General features: G+C 41.7%; 1 protein-coding gene across 1 annotated transcript in view; it reads left to right on the forward strand.

The window, feature by feature from the left end:
- Positions 1-306: 306 nt before the first annotated feature.
- The window catches only part of caska (calcium/calmodulin-dependent serine protein kinase a), a gene marked incomplete at its 5' end in the record, with an annotated part of 120,562 nt that continues 102,478 nt past the window's right edge, over positions 307-18,390 (forward strand). The window contains 2 exons of the mRNA XM_079254304.1: positions 307-350; positions 17,419-17,531. Of these exons, the coding sequence (XP_079110430.1) occupies positions 307-350; positions 17,419-17,531 (157 nt within the window). The remainder of the gene's footprint in view (positions 351-17,418; positions 17,532-18,390) is intronic.

Genomic DNA, 18,390 nt, shown 5'->3' on the forward strand with positions numbered 1-18,390 from the left:
AACATAGTGGATTAAAATGCAGGCCATCCTCGGTTTATGAACAAGTTACGTTCCTACCGCTGCAATGTAACCCAAAATTTCTTGTAAATTGGATTTTTATCCGTAAATACCCCACACTGCCCCCTTGATCACTAAATACGCATATGTCATATTAACAAAAAAACTGTATGTGCAATTAAAATACGCACTGATGCGTCGTCTCAGCCTCCGTGTCACGGATTGCAAGACATTATATGAACCCTTGTAACTTCGAAATTTGGTGTTTTTTTTAATTAAAATTTATTTAATGAGTGTTGTAAAGTCGAAATGACGCAAATCGAGAACCGCGTAACCCAAGGACCGCCTCTAATGTAATGTATATATTCTGCTGCTTCTTGCTTCTCGCGATCTAGCTGCTGCAACAGATCGTCAGATACTTAATGGTGCACTCCAGTTTTCCGCCGTCTGAATTTTGGGAGATTTTGGCCGATAATGACAGTTATCTCAAAATTCCGAGCTGGGAACGTGTTATTTGCAGAGGATCCCCAAGACTCCGAACTTAAAGATGACTTAAAGTACATTGTTGTCTTTATAATTTCTTATAATATATTTTGTGTCCATTAAGTTTCTAGGTTGAGAACAGCAATGAGTTATCGATGTTTACGATGTTGCCGTTGGATCAGTAAGTGTGTTTTATTCACCATAATCACCTAAGAAGGCTGATGCTAATTTAACTGGTTGTTTTGGAGGCGTCAATTTTTTCCTGGTAATGATCCCACCTACTCTCAGGCACTTGAAATTCCGAGACAACTGGAATATACCATAAGTTTCCCAAGAGTCTGTCAAGGAAAATTCTGGAAAAGTCTTCCAGCTGTAAACTGGTCTCGTTTACATAATTTAAAAAAAAAAAAAAAAAGGAATAAAAGTGACATCCGTTTTTAAAGAGATAAAAAAAAAAAAGACCATGTAGACACATAATTCTAAATGAAAAGGATCATTCCAAATTAAACCTAATCCTGAAGAGGCTGGGTAATTCCCATTTAAAATCCGAATTAATCCCTGTACCATGTTTATTCCACAAAAATAGTTCTTATTATGTGGTTTTCCATAAAGAAGCAGAAAATGGTGTTTAATTCCAATAGATGTAAGTGTGACAATTTCACTCCCTGACCAATCAGAACCCCTTCACAACCTTCAGATCTAAAGTGGAATTAAGTAAAGGTTGTTTTTTTTTGGTTTTTTTTTAAAAAACGTGTTTTCCATGTAAACCTCAATTCAGAATGACTATTTCCATGTGAACACAATGAGGAATACTTTGGCTTATAATTATTTAACACAGAATTATGAACAGAATTAAAACACATCATGTAACCGTAGCCAATGCGATTCACGTACAGAAGGTGAAGGAAGGCGTGGAAATCCCCATCATGGGTAGTTTGGCTCATAGCTGCAGCTTAGTTTAGCATGACAAGCTAATTTAACACTGCAGTGTTAGCAGCACCTATTAGTGCACGTTAACCTGTGGAGCATTTTAAACACGTGCAGCTAGTACAGCTAGTGGCGACAAGAGGTGAACGCCAAACTCTGCCATCTAGTGGATATGTTGAGTCGCTGCAGCATGAGCTTTCTGCAGTGTTCTAGTGTTGAATCCTCATCAGACATAGTAGCAGCACCGTTTTTTATCACCTAAATGCATCTTTAAGTTTACTAGCATGCTCTACATTTGGTTTCCATGGCGACAGAAACGATTGGTTTCAGAGAGTCTTTTCTACTTGGAAATTTTAGTGACGTCTCGGAGGCGGAACTCAGTGATTGGGCATCTTCTCTGGGTTGTGCATGTTAAAAGAAAGCCACGCCCACCTTCACTGCTCATTATAACCACTCATAGCAGTTGACCAATCAGACGCAGCCCTCAGGCAGAGGGCGGAGCTTTCTCTGTTGGCTTGTTTCTAGCAGAGGCTGATCTGAGAGGATCAATACAACATGATAAAGAGGTTTGTGAAAAATGCTGGATTATTTCTTGCCCTTCTGGACTTGCATATTAAAATAAATTAGACTGAAATGTGCAGAATAGAGTCATATTAAAACCGAGGAGTAGATTTACCTCAAAGGGAGCATGCATGAGGCTCAAGACGTGCTTTCCGTATAAAGACGGCTCATTCTGCAGCTGAACTGAGCTGAAACTCAGAAGGTTGTAACCTCAAACAATAATCAGGATTAATCTGGAGTTGTCCCCCACAGCAACCACCGCGAGACCGCATGTCAGCATGTGTTGGTTGTGTTTCTTCCACTCTGTGGAATCCCACTTCCTCTGCTCCTCCTTCTCACTTACCTCTCTGGCTTCCTTTTCTCGTCAGGCTCCCTGCGAGGTGTAAACATTAATGATCATTTAGTGACAGTTCTCTGTAATGACTCCCCCAGGCTGAAGGTTCATTATCCGTCTTGATAACATTAAGGCTGATTCAGACCTGAGCTCTGTCTCACTGAGCGGCACAATTACATTCACATTATATTTAATCTTCGTTGGAATATTTTTTCCCCCTGAAAAGATACTATTCTCAGTTGTTTTGTATTTACACTGAACAGAGCTGACATGCTGGAAATGGCATCCCGTTAAAGTAATTAAAAGAGCGTGGCGTCATCTTTAGGTGTGAAGCGGCTTATTCGACCTCCCTGACTGACGTGCATATGTGCTGCTCTTTGAGTTACACTGTGTGTTAGAAGGCCAGTGGCATCTACAGAATGAGACGCGGGGTGATTGATGCCCTGCGAAGCCGTGAAGGAGTTCGGCCTGCAAATCACCTTTTACTACAGCAACACACACACAGTGGTGCAGATGGATACCACGCGATACGGGACACCCCATCTTTTTCATGCTGCTGTAAATTCTTAGTGCTCATCCTGACGTGGAATGCGGAAAATGTTTTCAGCTTTTCACATCTCCTCCTCCTGCGGTGCTGCTCATTGTGTCAGCAGAGTAAGCATCCAGAGGTTGGCAGCACCTCCTACCTGAGCGGCTGGCTGCCCTGCAGAGAGTAAAGGTCATGATCGCGTGTTCATTATGTGCTTATTGCTACGAAATGTGAGAGTAAAGTCACGCATTTATGTTCTTTATTTGCCTTCTCACATGACGTACCTGTGCACACACCTTAGCTCAGTGCTTCAGCTGCATTCAGCTCACACTCATAAACACTAATTACCTCATTTGACCCCATTTAGTTAGACAGGATTAGTCAAAATGTCGGTACAACAAAGCCGGTTATGAACTCGGTAGATAAAAAGGGTGGCGTTTGTAGCATCTGACCAATGGAAGACATGGATAAATCAGGCAGAGCAGCTACTTTACAGAGGAGCACATGATTATTCTTCAGAAATATAGAGTTTAACACGTCATCCAGGCATAATGCAACAATCAGGAAGGACTGCTGGCAGAATACAGCCTATAGTGCAGATTATAGATAATAATTCATCGTCCAATATTAACAGAAACTTTGTTACAGCTGATTCAGACATAGTTTCCCCACATCCCCCCACTCACCTCTGTTATGTGAGATGCAGCCCCACTGGAGCTAAACGAATGAAGAACAAGTATATAAACATGGTAAAAACAGTCAGTGATGAGGGTTTATTTCTTCAGCAATTGCATCTATCTATCTCATAGACTGTATGTAAAAAGATGGACGGAACCTCCGCGACGTCACCCGTAGGTTTCTGAAGAGTTGAATTAAAGCTCGGTGGGCGGTTCCTACCATCGCCTGAGAGGGGGGCTGTGAGCGTCATGGTGGATGATTTACATCGAGCGACCTTCGAGCTTTCTGTAGGTAAGAGGTAACTGAGCTAACACAGAGCTAACCAGCTAACGAAGGTAAGCGGGCTAAAGCTAAGTTATGTTGTTAACCTGCTAAAAACCACGGTTGTTCTACGTTGTTATTTGAAGCGGGAGATTGGTACCTGTCAATCAAAAGGACACGCCCCTAAATATGCAGAATTTCGAGATTAAGTTACTTTTAAACGGGCGAGTTAGAAAAAAATTCACTCCCCCCACAGTTGTCATGAAGGTAAACTTGACCTATTAAACCTAAATTGTTTTTTGAACTAGGCTGTAGACATGTTTATTTCTGTTGTGAATTTGATCTTTTTAACATGAAACTCTTTAGGGATTCGTTGTGTTTTGGAGCCCCTAGCAGATGAAGGGGGAACTGCTTTTTTTTTTTTTGCACTTCTGCCTGGGCTTCACTTTTAACTGCCGGAGGTTGCCGCTCGATCTATCTCCAGAGACACACTCACACACACTCTTTCTCTCTCTCTCATGATTCATGCACCAACATCGACAGATGGGCGGCCATTTTCCACAAAAACTGATTGATGAGGAGGCGGTGCTTTCATATTCAACCTCTTATCCAGACCATAACCTGCTACAGAGTGTGTTAGCCGTTTAGTCTACATTATGGTGATTTACCCCGGTGAGAGGTGAACCTGCTTCAAAAGATGGAAAACCCAAAGTTAACCACAATGTTACCTTGATAAGAGCTTCGTTTTACAGGCCTTGAGTGTTTAGGGAAGCTGAAGATGCTAAGGAAGGGGAATTGAATTGAATTAAACTTTATTATCTCACCAGGGGAAATTTGTAGTTGGCACATAGTGCAGATTCAGCTGCAGACACCATACATTAACACATTAGTATACACAAGACATCGAGGTGGGAAGAAAAGAGAGCTTTAAGCGGTTGTACTTGCATTTGCTCGCTCTATAGTGCCTCCCTAAAGGCAGCAGGTTGTACTACGAGAATGGATTGTGAGAAGGGTCAGCCGAGATTTTCGAGGCTTCACTGACCACAACCTCCTCATATAAAAGCTGAAAAGGTTGCGAGTCTGATTTCTCCCCTAGCTTTAGTGCTATTGCTACCATTCTGTGTAGCTTGGTCTTACTCTGGACTATATCTTACAATGCTCGCAAAGACTGCACTGTAAAATATGGCCCTGATCTCTGCGCGCACCAAACAGACGTAGTCTTCTGAGAAGGTGCCGTCTTTGGGCTCAGGCTGTTAGACACCATCAAGACCAAGTATTTACATGAAGACACTTGTTCTATGAGCGTGTTGTTGATGGTTACAGGGTCACAGATCATTTATATTGTTTGTATTTAACAACAGATAATGATCATTACACCAAGCTTTAAAAGTGTCTTATCTCCCTGAAGTACATGTCGGGGTCAGCTTTTGCGTTTAACAGGTAGAGAATGAAGGTGTCATCAGAGATTTTGATTATATGATTGCAGGGGTTGGTGCTCCTGCACTCATTTGTGTACAGTGTAATAAGAATTGGAGAGCTAACAGCCCTGTGGGACACCTGTATTCCTCTGTTTGGGAGTGGAGAGTGAACCATTTACCAGGACTTGTTGACAACTAGCTAAGCTAAGCACTTTAGGCAGCACTTTTTTTTTTTTTTCTTTTCAGAGACATCTTCAAAATGTTAACAAAGCCTCTAGACATACCTGCCTAAGTGAGACTTGACCCCTACATAGTACCTGCAAGTCCTCATTCTGAGCACCACTGTTATCTATTGATCACAAATAAGTGATTACATCATAAAAACAACACGCTGTGACCTTGAGAAACCCCGTTTGTGTAATTACTAAGTAATGATGAGATCATTTATCTTAATGAAAAGGAAAAAAACTGCCTGGACTGTAATGAGATGAGCGCATATTTTTGAGCAACATTGCTGAAGTCGTCCTCCATGTTTGTCAGATAAGTGGTGTCTCATGCAGTTAATAAATCCATGTGCAGGGAGCTACAGCAGATTTATTTAACCATGTGCCACTGAGGTTTCTGGCTCTAAGTGAGAATAAACTTTCCAATTCCTCTTCCTGTCCATGATTCTCCTTCTTTTTTATTTTCCTTTCACTCTCCTCTTCGCCTCCCTCTTCCTGTTATTTCAACAAGGACGGCTGAAATCATCAGAAGGGCTCGTGTGCAGCAGCTGACTGCTATTCAGAGCTTGAATGGCTGCTGCTGCGTGCAGCTGAGGCCCATTCAAAGGCAAAATGCCTCCTTCGTCTACAGATTTAAGTTCTAACACACCCAGTTCCGCTTCTTCAGCCGTCAGCACCACAAAACCCCTCCACTACGCTCTAATAAGGATCTATTTTTCTCTTTCTGATGGATTTCTGACCGTTTTTTTTCTACTTTGGCAGTTTGGTGCATCCACTGTACACATGCGACACATTATTTTTATAATTAACATAGTTCTTATTGAATTGTCACCTCTAAACCCCACACTAACCCACTCAACCTTGTTACGCCCTCCACCAGAAGCTTCATCTGCAGCAGTAGGAGTCGCAACTTTATGTGCAATGAACCCTCTTATTTAATATTTAACGAGAAAATATGTCTGCGGCAGAGCGGGTTTGCAAACGCGGCTGTGTTTTAATGCAACGTTATAAAAATATTTTGTACTTTCTCACCTCCACCTTTCATCAAAACAATCGTTTTACCTGCATCAGTAAAGGTGCGGAAGCAGCAACGTTCTGCTCCATGTTAACCACGCCCACCTCAAATAACTGACCAATGACACAATACTTCACAGTCCCAAGAGAAAAAAAGTTTTCCCAGCCTGAGGTGTCGAACTGTCTTTAACCAGGTTTTGCGAGAACAAAATGGCGTCAACTTTTTGTCAGGGCCTCGTGCACAAGACAATTGTTCTTGTTTCTCATGGAATACGTAGCAGGCTTCACGCTGAATGGTGATTTATTTCTTTAGATTTTTTATGCACTGTTTTTACGTTTTGGGTCACATCGATCATCCTTTAGTGCTTTGCACGGACTGGACGTAGTTTTGAGCTGCCCTCGCTGACGTCTGAAGTTTCAGCTGTTGAAGCCATCAGTACGTGCATTTCCATTACAACTAGAATTGTGCAAAAACTAAATATCGCTATAAAATAGAATGTTAATGGAAACGCCTACATTTAGAAAAAAAAGTCTTAAATATTGCATATAAGGTTTTTACGCTCTCATGAGGTGGATTTTCAGACGTTTCAATATAGAAACATATCGCAAAAGTGTAATAAAGCACTTTTTTCATGTTTACGTGTGCCCAGATGTGACGTGGGCGCGTCATGACCAGTTCATTTCCGGGAAAGATGGGGCGCTGCGGAACAAACAGCGAGTTTTAGAAAAGAAAATATGGGAGAAAAGCTTTGAAAATCCGCAGTAAGTAGAAAATCCCCCAAAAAAACGCTACGTGCCTACTTTGTATAAACCGCAATTTTCATAAAATCTTGGGAGAGGAACGAGATTTTACAAGACTTGAGGCTAATGCGCTAAACACTGTTCAATGCAAACACCATCAAATCACAATTGTTGTTTGTCGAAACTTATTAAAATTTCGCTTTTATTTAGCGAAAAACTGTAATGGAAACGCAGCAAGAGTCTGCTTTCCTTTAATTGGCAGACACTAGCTGTTTCAGCTGGGCCCTGACTCAGATCGGAAGTTTATTTGGAGTAGTGTTTTACTCTCATTCAGGATTTACTGCGGAACAAAGACGCCAACCATGAAAAATCAGGGGATCTCTGTTCGCTTGCAGGTGAACCGTGCTGCGCTTCACTTGTCAAACTCTGGTACTAGAAGGTTTAGTGTTTGCTCCAAGACCAGATTAAAGGTTGTGGTCAAGTTCTGCTCAAAGATCAATACATTTCAGTCAGTCTGAAGGCAAATGGATCGTGCAGTGCGCCACAGAGAAGTGACGTAGCGCGACATGTTTGATAGCTTCCTGCGTCTCTTGCTGGACAGATTCTGGTGAAAACTGTTACCTTTGAACACCAAAGTAGAAACAGAAGCACCAGAAGTGCGTCAGCTTGGCGTTCATTGGTTACTTGCGGTATAAACAGGCTGAAGGTGAAGGATTTCTGATTTTTGTTTACATTTTTACATCTTTTTTGATTAGTCCATTGTCATTCAGAGAAACGCCACCTGAAGTTGTTGGACCTGCGTGAGGTTGTCCAGGCAGAAAGTAGAGAATTGATAATATGAGCACATTTATAATGAACTGGATTAAAATAGAGTTAAATGGATTCACTTTGGTGTATAAATTTAGCATCATACTAAAACTGAATTGAACTTTTCATCCCTCTTGGTTTCCTTTCGGTGTTTTCGTTGACTTTCCCATTGCAGCCCTGAGTATGGGTTTTTTCCACTTCAGCCTCCATCTCCCCTCCGTCTGCTCTCTTCTCCATCTGTTTGTCGCCGCTCCTGTCTTGTCTTTGTAAAGAGCTCAGCCTCGAGGGAGGCTTGACATTTGCAGTGAAAAAGGTTCACAGGTGAAGCGAGTGGACCGTAGTGTGGAGGACAGAAGAGAACCTGCATGAGTTTCTTTTGACCCGACGTACCTGTTCCAGCGAAGGTTAGGTTGAAACGTCTGGAGATACAACAGACACAAGTTTTTAACTTGCATTTAAAACTACTGCAACAGCATGGATTGTGCTTATTGACTTTTTTTTGTTTTAATTCATAAAACTGGTTTCTATTTTCAGACTTGCAGAATCAATAAGTACTTGTAGATTTCATTTGTCATTACAAATATGAAAATACAAGTGTCAGACCTCTTGTCCCTGTCCTAGCTCCACAGAACACATTCCTGCTTGCAGTAAGGGTACATTCACATCAATCTTTTTTTATTTGCATCCTCGTCCGTTTCCTCAGAAAGTCCGCTTCGTTTGGGGAAATTTGAACGCACCAAACAAATTCTGATTCGGAAGAAAGAAGCGGACTCGGTCCACCAACAAGCAGAAGTCTCAGTGTGGGTAAATCCATAGCGATGGCGTTTAGGGTCCTCTGCCTTGTCTGGTGTTCATACTGCGTCCGTTGTTGCAGTGTATTTCTGCGGTATACTTGCATAAGACACAATAAAAACCCAAAAAAGCCATAGTTTTCTTCTTCACGTGGGTCTTGTCCTCTCTTCTGCTAAATACTAGTGCAGCGCCTCCTCTGGTGGGAATGGGGACATATTATTCTACTGGTTTGGCTGGTTTGATCAAAGTGTAGCATGAACATGATCTCAATTGGCATGGATACACCCTCCTACAACTGAGCCGAGTTCCCAATCGGACCGAGTCTTCGACTGTCCTGATGAAAAAGCACTTTAAGTTACAAAGATTTCTCATGTGACTCTGAGTGCTGACATCTTGCATTTCTATCTGGTGATCTTCCACTGGAAGAGGCTGATTCCCTCCATGAAGCTGCCGGAAAACCAAGCAAAGCTTTTCTTCCTTCTGCTGCTCCTTTCTTTGCAGGAACAACGTTGACACTAAACATCAAGATGTAAAGTTTAATGCCACCAGTTTAATGATGAGTCCCTGGAGTCGTCTCTGGAGAAGTGAATGGTTGTTGGGAGTCCGTGTGGAATTTCTCACCCACATTCAGAAACAGGCTGTAAAGTCAACACCGGATGGTGAAATGGAGATATCTGAACCTTTCTGCAGCCTCCTGAAGTCAGAGAGTGCTTTTTTGTGCACGTGTCACGGTGATGTCAAATGCAGCAGGAAGAACCATAAAAGCATTTTTCATGACTTTGTGTGAATAATTCGTCATTATGACGCTGAAATGCTGGAAGATAGAGGTGTGAAAGAGCGGAGATGAAAATGATGGATGATGAGACAGTATTATCCACATCGTCTGGGGTCAAAAGGCCACATGTTGATGCGTCGGTGCGTACGGGAATGAAAGTGTGAGTTTGGACTGTGTGAAGTCCTACCTTACGCTTTTGGCTGTAAGCGGCTTTAGCTTGATCACCATCTGTTCAACCGGGTTGTGTTTGTGTACATAGACTCGCACTCATTACCCGCCGCTGCACACACACTTTCAGCAGCACTGCTGGTTAGGATGTGGCCTGCTGCAGCCAGACACGGCGATCTGCTTAGCTGTGAAAGTGTGTGTGTGTTGTGGGGGCTTTCACACCACCGTGAAGGCTGTGCTGAGTATAATTTGCTGTGGGACCTGTAGTTCACAGAAGGTTGCAGGTAGAATTGAATGTGTTTGCTTGAGAGTTATTGTGTCTCCGTCTCCGGTGAAGCCGGCTAACTGCTGCGTTTCCCAGCCCACCCACAGGACGTTGGCGAAAAGACCCGTTTCCCGCCGTGAAAATGGCTTCATCGGTCATTTATGATGGGATTGTTGGGGAATTGAGACATGATGGCAATGTGTTCTCTTTCAATGTGTGCAGGGAAAGACTACATGAGTCCAGTGTTGGGTAATCACCAGGTGGGCGTCTCCAAAAAAGGAAGTTATAAGGGGCATTTGTAAATTACAGACTGAATTAGGAACTTCTGTATATGAATGCAGCAAAAATGGAGCTCTGAGGTCTTCAACAGGTGGAGAAACAGTCTTCTGTAGGACTGACGAACTTAATAGACCCTGAGCTGTCAAAGCTGCCACTTATTTGGTGAAATTCTCTTTTTATTCCACATCTGAGCGTAAAGTTAGCATTGTTTTTTACTTCTGGATGCGTTGGTTTGGCTGGATAAGTTCATTAAAGCTGAAAAGGGCAATAAAACCGATACTTTGGTTCCATTGTGTTTCATGTTATCCATGTTGTCCTTTCCAGTAGGGCTGTGACGATATGCTTTTGTTCGATTCGATTCCGATATTTTTGGGTGTCGATTTGATTTTAATTGCGATTCTCACAATTCTTCAATATTACCGATTTTTGTAGATTAAAAACAAAACAAAATGTATAAAACTTTGTTTTTTGCTCGTCATTTTTCTTGATTTTAATTAGGAAAAAAATCATGCTAGAATGCCCATGAAGACAAGTAAAAAGATCAATTAAAAACAATAAAAATGACAAAAGAATTTAAATGGATTACTTTTATCGTTTTGAACATTTTTTTCATTTTTATTTTAGAATCGATTTTAAAATTGTGAAGCAAAAAATCCTTACCTAAAAAAACTCACCTATTTTAAAAAACTACAAAAGCACTTGCACAGCGCAGACTGACACCAAGCAGCCGATTTCCACCCACACAGTGATTTCCAGCCTGTTTTACTTCATTTTTTAAAAAATGGATCCGCTATCAGATTCCAGATCCATGATAATGAATCCACAGTGTCATAGCATTGTGGTGTTTGTTGCACTGACAAAAAGTTGTTCCTGTTCAGAATGCTAGTATCCAAAATGGAGCCGGGATCCACAACTATCTTTGATATCTTGGAAAACCTTTTGGGAACTTCTGGACTTTCTCACCATTTACTGTGGAGTTATATGCAAATATTCAGGTTGTAACGATACGCTTTGATTCCAATTTTTTTGGGTGCCGATTTGATTTTTTTTTTTTTTTTTTTTTTTAAACAAAGTTTTATTCATATTTCAAGCTTTACAATATATACAATCTTTACATATTCGCAATGTAGAAAGCTACATATTTTTTTAGCAAACAAAACACAAAAAATAATCGTAAACAATCGTCTCTGCAAGCTGGTACCTCAAATCAGTGTACTGTTACAAGGAAGGAAATGTCTAAATTTTTTTTCTATCTGCCTATAATTATTTTAATTTTGTAACGATACACTTTGATTCCAATTTTTTGGGTGCCGATTCGATTTAAATTGAAATTCTCGCAATTCTTTGATATTGCTGTTTTTGAAGAGACTTAAAAAATGTGTTTTGCTCATCAATTTTCTTAATTTCTTAATTTAAATGAGGAAAAAACACAGTAATCAGACAATCATCCTGCTGCTACAATGCCCAATAATACAAGTAAAAAGAACAATAAAAATACTAAAAATGACATGTATAAATTTTATTTTTATTTGGAAAAAAAAGTTTTTGTTTTTGTTTTTGTTTTTTTTACAGGAAATTGAATTAAAAATTGTAAAGCAAAAGAATTCCGATATTTGATTTTTTCGAACCCCAAGCATTTATACTGAAAATGGTGGAATCATGGAATCTTAGACCAAGACCCGTTCTAAGAAAAGAAATACCTAAAATTCCGTCTAGTTGTTTTCACGTAAAGTTGCTCAACCTCAGTTTTTCACACGTTTTGTTCAGCAGGAGGCTGTACAGAAGAAGATCTGGAAGAGAACAATGTTTATTTTTGTTATTTGTTCTAGATAAAGTATGGATAGTCGCTGGATAGTCATGGCTTGTTGAGCAGACGGCTCGAATACAAGGCCTCTTTCTCCAACCCCTTGTCAAACAGCTGTCCAATAGACCTAAACTTTATATTCCCACCACATGATTAGACACATTCCTCTGGAAAACTATAAGATTGTGTAATAAAACGTGGAGATGAAACGTATTTCGAAGGGCCTTTTATTGTGACAACAACACTGTCATTTCTTTCATTAACCGTAGTTGAATGGAATGTTTTGACTTTGTTTGGCTAAAATTACATGACTAAACTAGTAAACAATGTTGTCATTGAAGGTTGCAAACTTGTGATTATGCTTTATCACTATATTGAAAGTCATGAGATGCAAATCCTTCCAATTTATCTAAATTCTGCAGTCGTTTGGCAGATGCTTTTATACAAAGCGGCCTACACGTGAGAAGTGATCAATTAAACATAGAAATTGACCTAACATGTATGTATTGTGGGTAGAAGGAATCTGGAGAACTGAAGGGAGCCCACAAATACGTGCAAACTCGAACCAGCTACCTTATGGCTGTGAGGCTGCAGTGTTTACCACCACACCACCGTGCCATCCAAAGCATTAAGCCTGATCCGAAGCATCATCTCATCAATGATGTGTAAAAACCAGCATAAACCCAGACGTCATGTTCCCTTTATTTATCAATCAGTAGTGTCCGAAGTGGGTCCTGCAGGTTTTCCCATGTATCCTCTGACTTCCAATAAATGGATCCAACAGTTCTGCACAATGACTGATTTATTTGAGTCAGATGTGTTGGAGCAGGGATACATGGAAAACCTGCAGGACTGTGGCCATCCAGGACCAGAGTTGGACACCCCTGTTTTAGGTATTTGCTTCCCTTTGACGATTGTATCCTGAAAATGTGGACCAATCAGAGCTTCGGGCTGCTCTTGGATGTGTTGGCGCTTCAATGTTGCTTGTTTTATAGTTGTTTTCAGACCGCTGCTAGCCATGCTGCTAAAACCCGAGAAACACAAACATTATTTTCATCCTCCATGACAGATTTCCATAATGATGAAAATGGCCGGCCTGCAGGACATCAGGAAGTAAAAATGCTTCTCTTGCCATTAATTGTGTTTTTCGTGCTTTCCTGTTCGTGTTGTTTCTGTCAGTGGATGGTTGGATAAACTCCTGGAATAAGCAGCTATAGGACGAAGATGGATGGGATTATGTGCACGTTGCTGCTACACTTAGCCTGCATGTCTATTTTTATACACAATCAAGTGCTTCATTTATCACTTAATGCACACTCACACTCTTTCTGGTACACATGTACCGACACACATTAATCCAGAGTGTGTACAGGGGTCATTTTGCGTTTTTTACCCTTGGTGTTGTGGATTCAGCTGCAGCCGAAGCTTTATGTAGGAGATGTATTTCTGTACTTTGACCCTGACCTGCTGACTTGTTAATTATAACGCACAGCCGTGAACATACTTGAGCTTATCCCTTTGACTTAATGGGATGATGCTCTCACTCTGCAGAGGGGTTGGTTCATTATGAGAAGTGTCCAAAGTCAGCAGTGAGACTGGATCATAGACTGTATATAAAAAGATGGGCGGAGCCTCTGTGACGTCACCCGTAGGTTTCTGAAGAGCTGAATTGAAGCTTGGTGGGCGGTTCCTACCATCGCCATCTTGGCAGCATCATGCGCATAATCTCGCCCGGAAAATACAAATATGGGCAAAGAGGTGGAGCTGAGAGGGGGGCTGTGAGCGTCATGGTGGATGATTGACATCGAGCGAACTCCAAGCTTTCTGTAGCTAAGAGCTAACCAAGCTAACCTGGAGATAACAGGAGCTAACCAGCTAACGTAGGTAAGCAGGCTAAAGCTAAGTCATGTTGTTAACCAGCTAAAAACCGCGGTTGTTCTACGTTCTTCTGACTTGAAGCGGGAGATCAGGTACCTGTCAATCAAAAGGACACGCCCCTAAATATACCAAATTTAGAGATTAAATTCACTCCCCCCACAGTTGTCATGAAGGTAAACCTGACCTATTAAACTGAAAATGGATTTTTGAACCAGGCTGTAAACATGTTCATTTCTGCTGTAAACATGTTTATTTCTGCTGTGAAGTTGGTCTTTTTTTTTTTTTTTTTTTTTTCTTTTTTTTTTTGTCTTGTCCAGCATTTAGGCAAGCAGAATGATGGTCTGGATGCTGTGTTCTGCTGAGCAAATTTTCTCTGCCAAGGGAAGCTTTATAGATATAATGATCCCCTTGACTTTCTGATTTTTTATTTTATTTCTATGTTTATTTTGTATTGTTGTTTGAATTGTAGAGTTTGTACTGCTGGACCAGAGAGGACAGACAAAAGACAGAAAGAGAAAGGAGAAGAAACACCTCATAATAAAAGGGAAAGAGATAAAGGGAGATAAAGGGAGAGAAAAAAAACAACTAAAAAATAACCCAAAAACAAAAAGAAAGAAAACAACCTACAGATGTATACATATACACACATACATACACACACATACGTATACACACACATACACACGCATACATACACATACATATACACACACGTATACACACATAAAATATATATATATACACATATATATACATATGTACACATATACATATACACATACATACATATACACACACACCTCTATGCACACACATACACACACACCTCTATGCACACACATACACACACATACATACGTACAAACATATACGCACTTGCCAGTATTAACACATATACATACACATACAAGCCAACTTTAGATCATAGTAACTAAACTATGAATCTAAAAAGTTAAATATAAATGAGAAACAAACAGAAATGAGAAAACTAGCTGCTGTTAGTGAATAAAACTGCGTGACGACTCGGTGACTGTGTCACATGCAGAACATGCAGAGTGGAACGTGTTCCGGAAAAGGTGATCATGCCAGTGTGACCCTTCCCACACAAAGGCAAGAGGCACGCCAGGAGTACCCCCGAGACCAGGGCCATCGGCAGCCATCCCCAGGCGCAGACCCCAACCGCCCCACCCCGGAGCCAGCCATGCACCGACCCAGGAGGAGGCAGAGGGGGGTCCCAGCCAGAGTCCCCCGCAGTCAGGGGGAACAGGCCCCAGCAGGCCCGGACCAGCGAGGACCGGCCCCGCCGGGCACTGGCCACCCAGGGCAGACAGAGCGCGGGCCCCACGGCCCCAAGAGCCCAGAAGCAACCCCCCACCCCCGCAGGCAGAGGGCCCAGCCCCCACCGACGGAGGGCCGGGATCCCCAGACCGCCACCGAGCGGCAGCCAGGCCGCACCCCAGTGCACCAGCAGCGCTCCCCGAGCACCAAGACCCTCCACGCACCCACGCACACAAACACACACACACATACGCACACACGCACACACATGTGCACACACACACACACACGCGCACACACACACACACACACACACACACACACACACACACATGCACCCACCCACCTACCCCCACCCACACCCACACGCATCCACACTTCCTCCTTAAACACACCCTATACACCCATTCTCTTACACACGCTCAAACTCACACTCTCCTACCCCCGTTCTTTATACACACACACCCCCTCACACACACATCCCTGCTCCCTCTATAATCACCCATTCTTCCATACACGCATACCCCACTCTACACACACACACCTCCCTACACCCCTCTATCCACATTCACAGTCCTCATTGTACACCCACCCCATCACTTCCCTTTACCACCAACATAACCCCACATACGCACCCCCACCCATCTGCATACACCCCCCCTTCCTCCTATCCCAGCGGCCATCCACTTTCCTAAATTCTTTCACCCTGATCCCCCCACCCCCCCTCTACCCTAACATTCAGTCACCACTTCATCCATTGGCTCATGCACGCCCTCACCTTTCTTTCCCAACGTGTCCCCTGTGAGATACCCCCAGGGGAGCAGGGGATAGGAGGGCCCCGATCAGGGCCCCACAACTACCCCCCACCACTCCACACATGCAGCCGATCCAGCACCACCCAGGGCCAGCAGTTGGTCTTTTTAACATGGGAGTCAATGGGGGTTCGCTCTGTTTTGGAGCCCTTAGTGGATGAAGGGGGAACTGCAATTCTTAGCACTTCTACATAGGCTTCACAGTTAGCCGCTGGAGGTTGCCGCTTGGACTGGATGCAGCCCTGGTTTCTCTGCATGTGTTGATCAGCTGCAGCCCATGCTCCTGTAACTTGGGACGCCAGACCGGAGTGCTCTATGTATTCCATACAGAGTGACTCAGTCTGGAGTTCCTCCCCTTCATGGAGACTCACATCGGTCTGAAACAAACCGGCCTCTCTGATTGGTTGATCTGAGGAGACTCTTGCCTCTTGCCGTGCGTCACCACGTATTCTTTAAAACATTCAAGAATGCACATAGACGTAGCGGGAGTTTTTTTTTTGTTTTTTTTTTTGTTTTTTTTTTTATTAAATTAAAAAATCAACAGCGAGTTGCCAATCACGCCATGTAGCCGCAGGTTTTTACAGAAAAAACAACACAGGTCATTTATGTCTTCTGTTCTGCATGTCATGCCTATTTTCTTCTGTTGTGTTCGCTCTACTGAACACTTCCGTACATGGTCGGCTGACGCTTTCCTGATGTCAGATCCACCATTTTTCTGATTGGTTTACTCCACGCTTGTTTGTCCCGACCTGGAAATCCGTTGATGTGAGCGAGTCCCCAAACTCTACGCTGGTACCGCGAGAGAGTCTGGCTTACCAGGCTAATGCTCCTGTTGGGTCGGGAACAAGCGTGAACTGCACTCAGCATCTCTGCTTTTCTATTTCCAAAACCTGCTTGCTCAGCATTTTATCGTTTTTTATGTGTAAAGTAATAAAAGGAGGGAACGAGGAATTTTGAATTGATCTACCTCAGTTTGGAGGAAATTCAATGCTGCATTGGACTTATTTTCATTTTTTAAACCCTTTTCACTGGTATTTTGAACAGGCAGTGAATGTTACACATTTATACCCTTTTTTAAAAATATTTTGCGACATTTATAAATAAGGAAAAAAAAACATTTTATCGTATTTTAATGTCCTTGTTTAAGTCATTTCCCACTTCAATCTGCAGCAAATGATAGCAAGTCTTTAAACGGCCACAGTTCCTTAATGTACTCTCAGAAAACAGGAAATAATTTCAGAAATTGAAATAAAGTATAAGGAAAAAACTGGTTATCTCTGTTTCCTGTCTGACACATGTAATTTCAGGTCTTCCTGCTTTTTTGATGGTTTCTACTGAAGCCTTTCGATGCTTTTATATAAAACAAACATCTTTGCCCTCTTGTTTTTGTCAGGGGTCCTTTCAGCGTGGTGAGGAGATGCATCAACAGAGAGACAGGGCAGCAGTTTGCTGTCAAAATCGTGGACGTGGCCCAGTTCACGTCCAGTCCTGGACTCAGCACAGAAGGTAAGGAGTCCCCTTCTGTTGTCTGAAGAAGAAACAAAAACAACCTCTTTTCCTTGCCCATTCCTCTCTGTAGAAAATGAATTTATTCCTGGTAAAAATTTACAATTTACCTTTTTTCAACAACTATAAGAGATTTAAACATATTTAAATTTAATATTTAATATTTAATATAACATATTTAATTTAAATTTAATTTAAATTGGATTTATAAGGGATCAATTTATCGTTGATTTTACTGATGTTTTAATTGAGCATTTGACAGCAATGATCTACTGGATGGATTCCACACGTACACAAATACATACCTGCATACTGAGGTGTCAATCCCAAGTTTGATCACAATGTGATGTCATATTGATGTTGTGTTTTCTGAAATTGTAATATGATAATATTTTAATTCAGGAGTCAGTAATCAGTATGAAATCATCACATGCCGAGTTTATTAAATCACTTCCATGCAGATCGACTTACAAAAAGCAGCTGGAATATTAAAATATGTTTACAGTAACTTTCCAGTAAGGAAGAGAGCTTTGTAGTTTTGTCTAAAATTGAAATTTACCACTGAAACGTTGGCGGTACGCAACACTCTGTAGCTGTTTTTATCTTTATGAAATATACAAATACTATTGAAGTAATTCAGCTGATGTTTTTTCTTTATTTACGCAACAACAGATACATTTATAACAATGGTTTAACATACCATGCAGGAGAGAGTGAAAAGAGGAAACTGGTGTTAGAAAGCCAAATTACCACAAACAAACCAATGTTTTTGTTTACTTCATATCACAAACACTCTCAGTTTATAAATGTTTTTCGTATTTTCCGGACTAAAAGTCACACTTTTGGTTATAGGTTAGCT

The sequence above is a fragment of the Telmatherina bonti genome (genome assembly GCF_933228915.1).
Source record: "Telmatherina bonti genome assembly, chromosome: 15".
Taxonomy (NCBI): Eukaryota; Metazoa; Chordata; class Actinopteri; order Atheriniformes; family Telmatherinidae; genus Telmatherina; species Telmatherina bonti.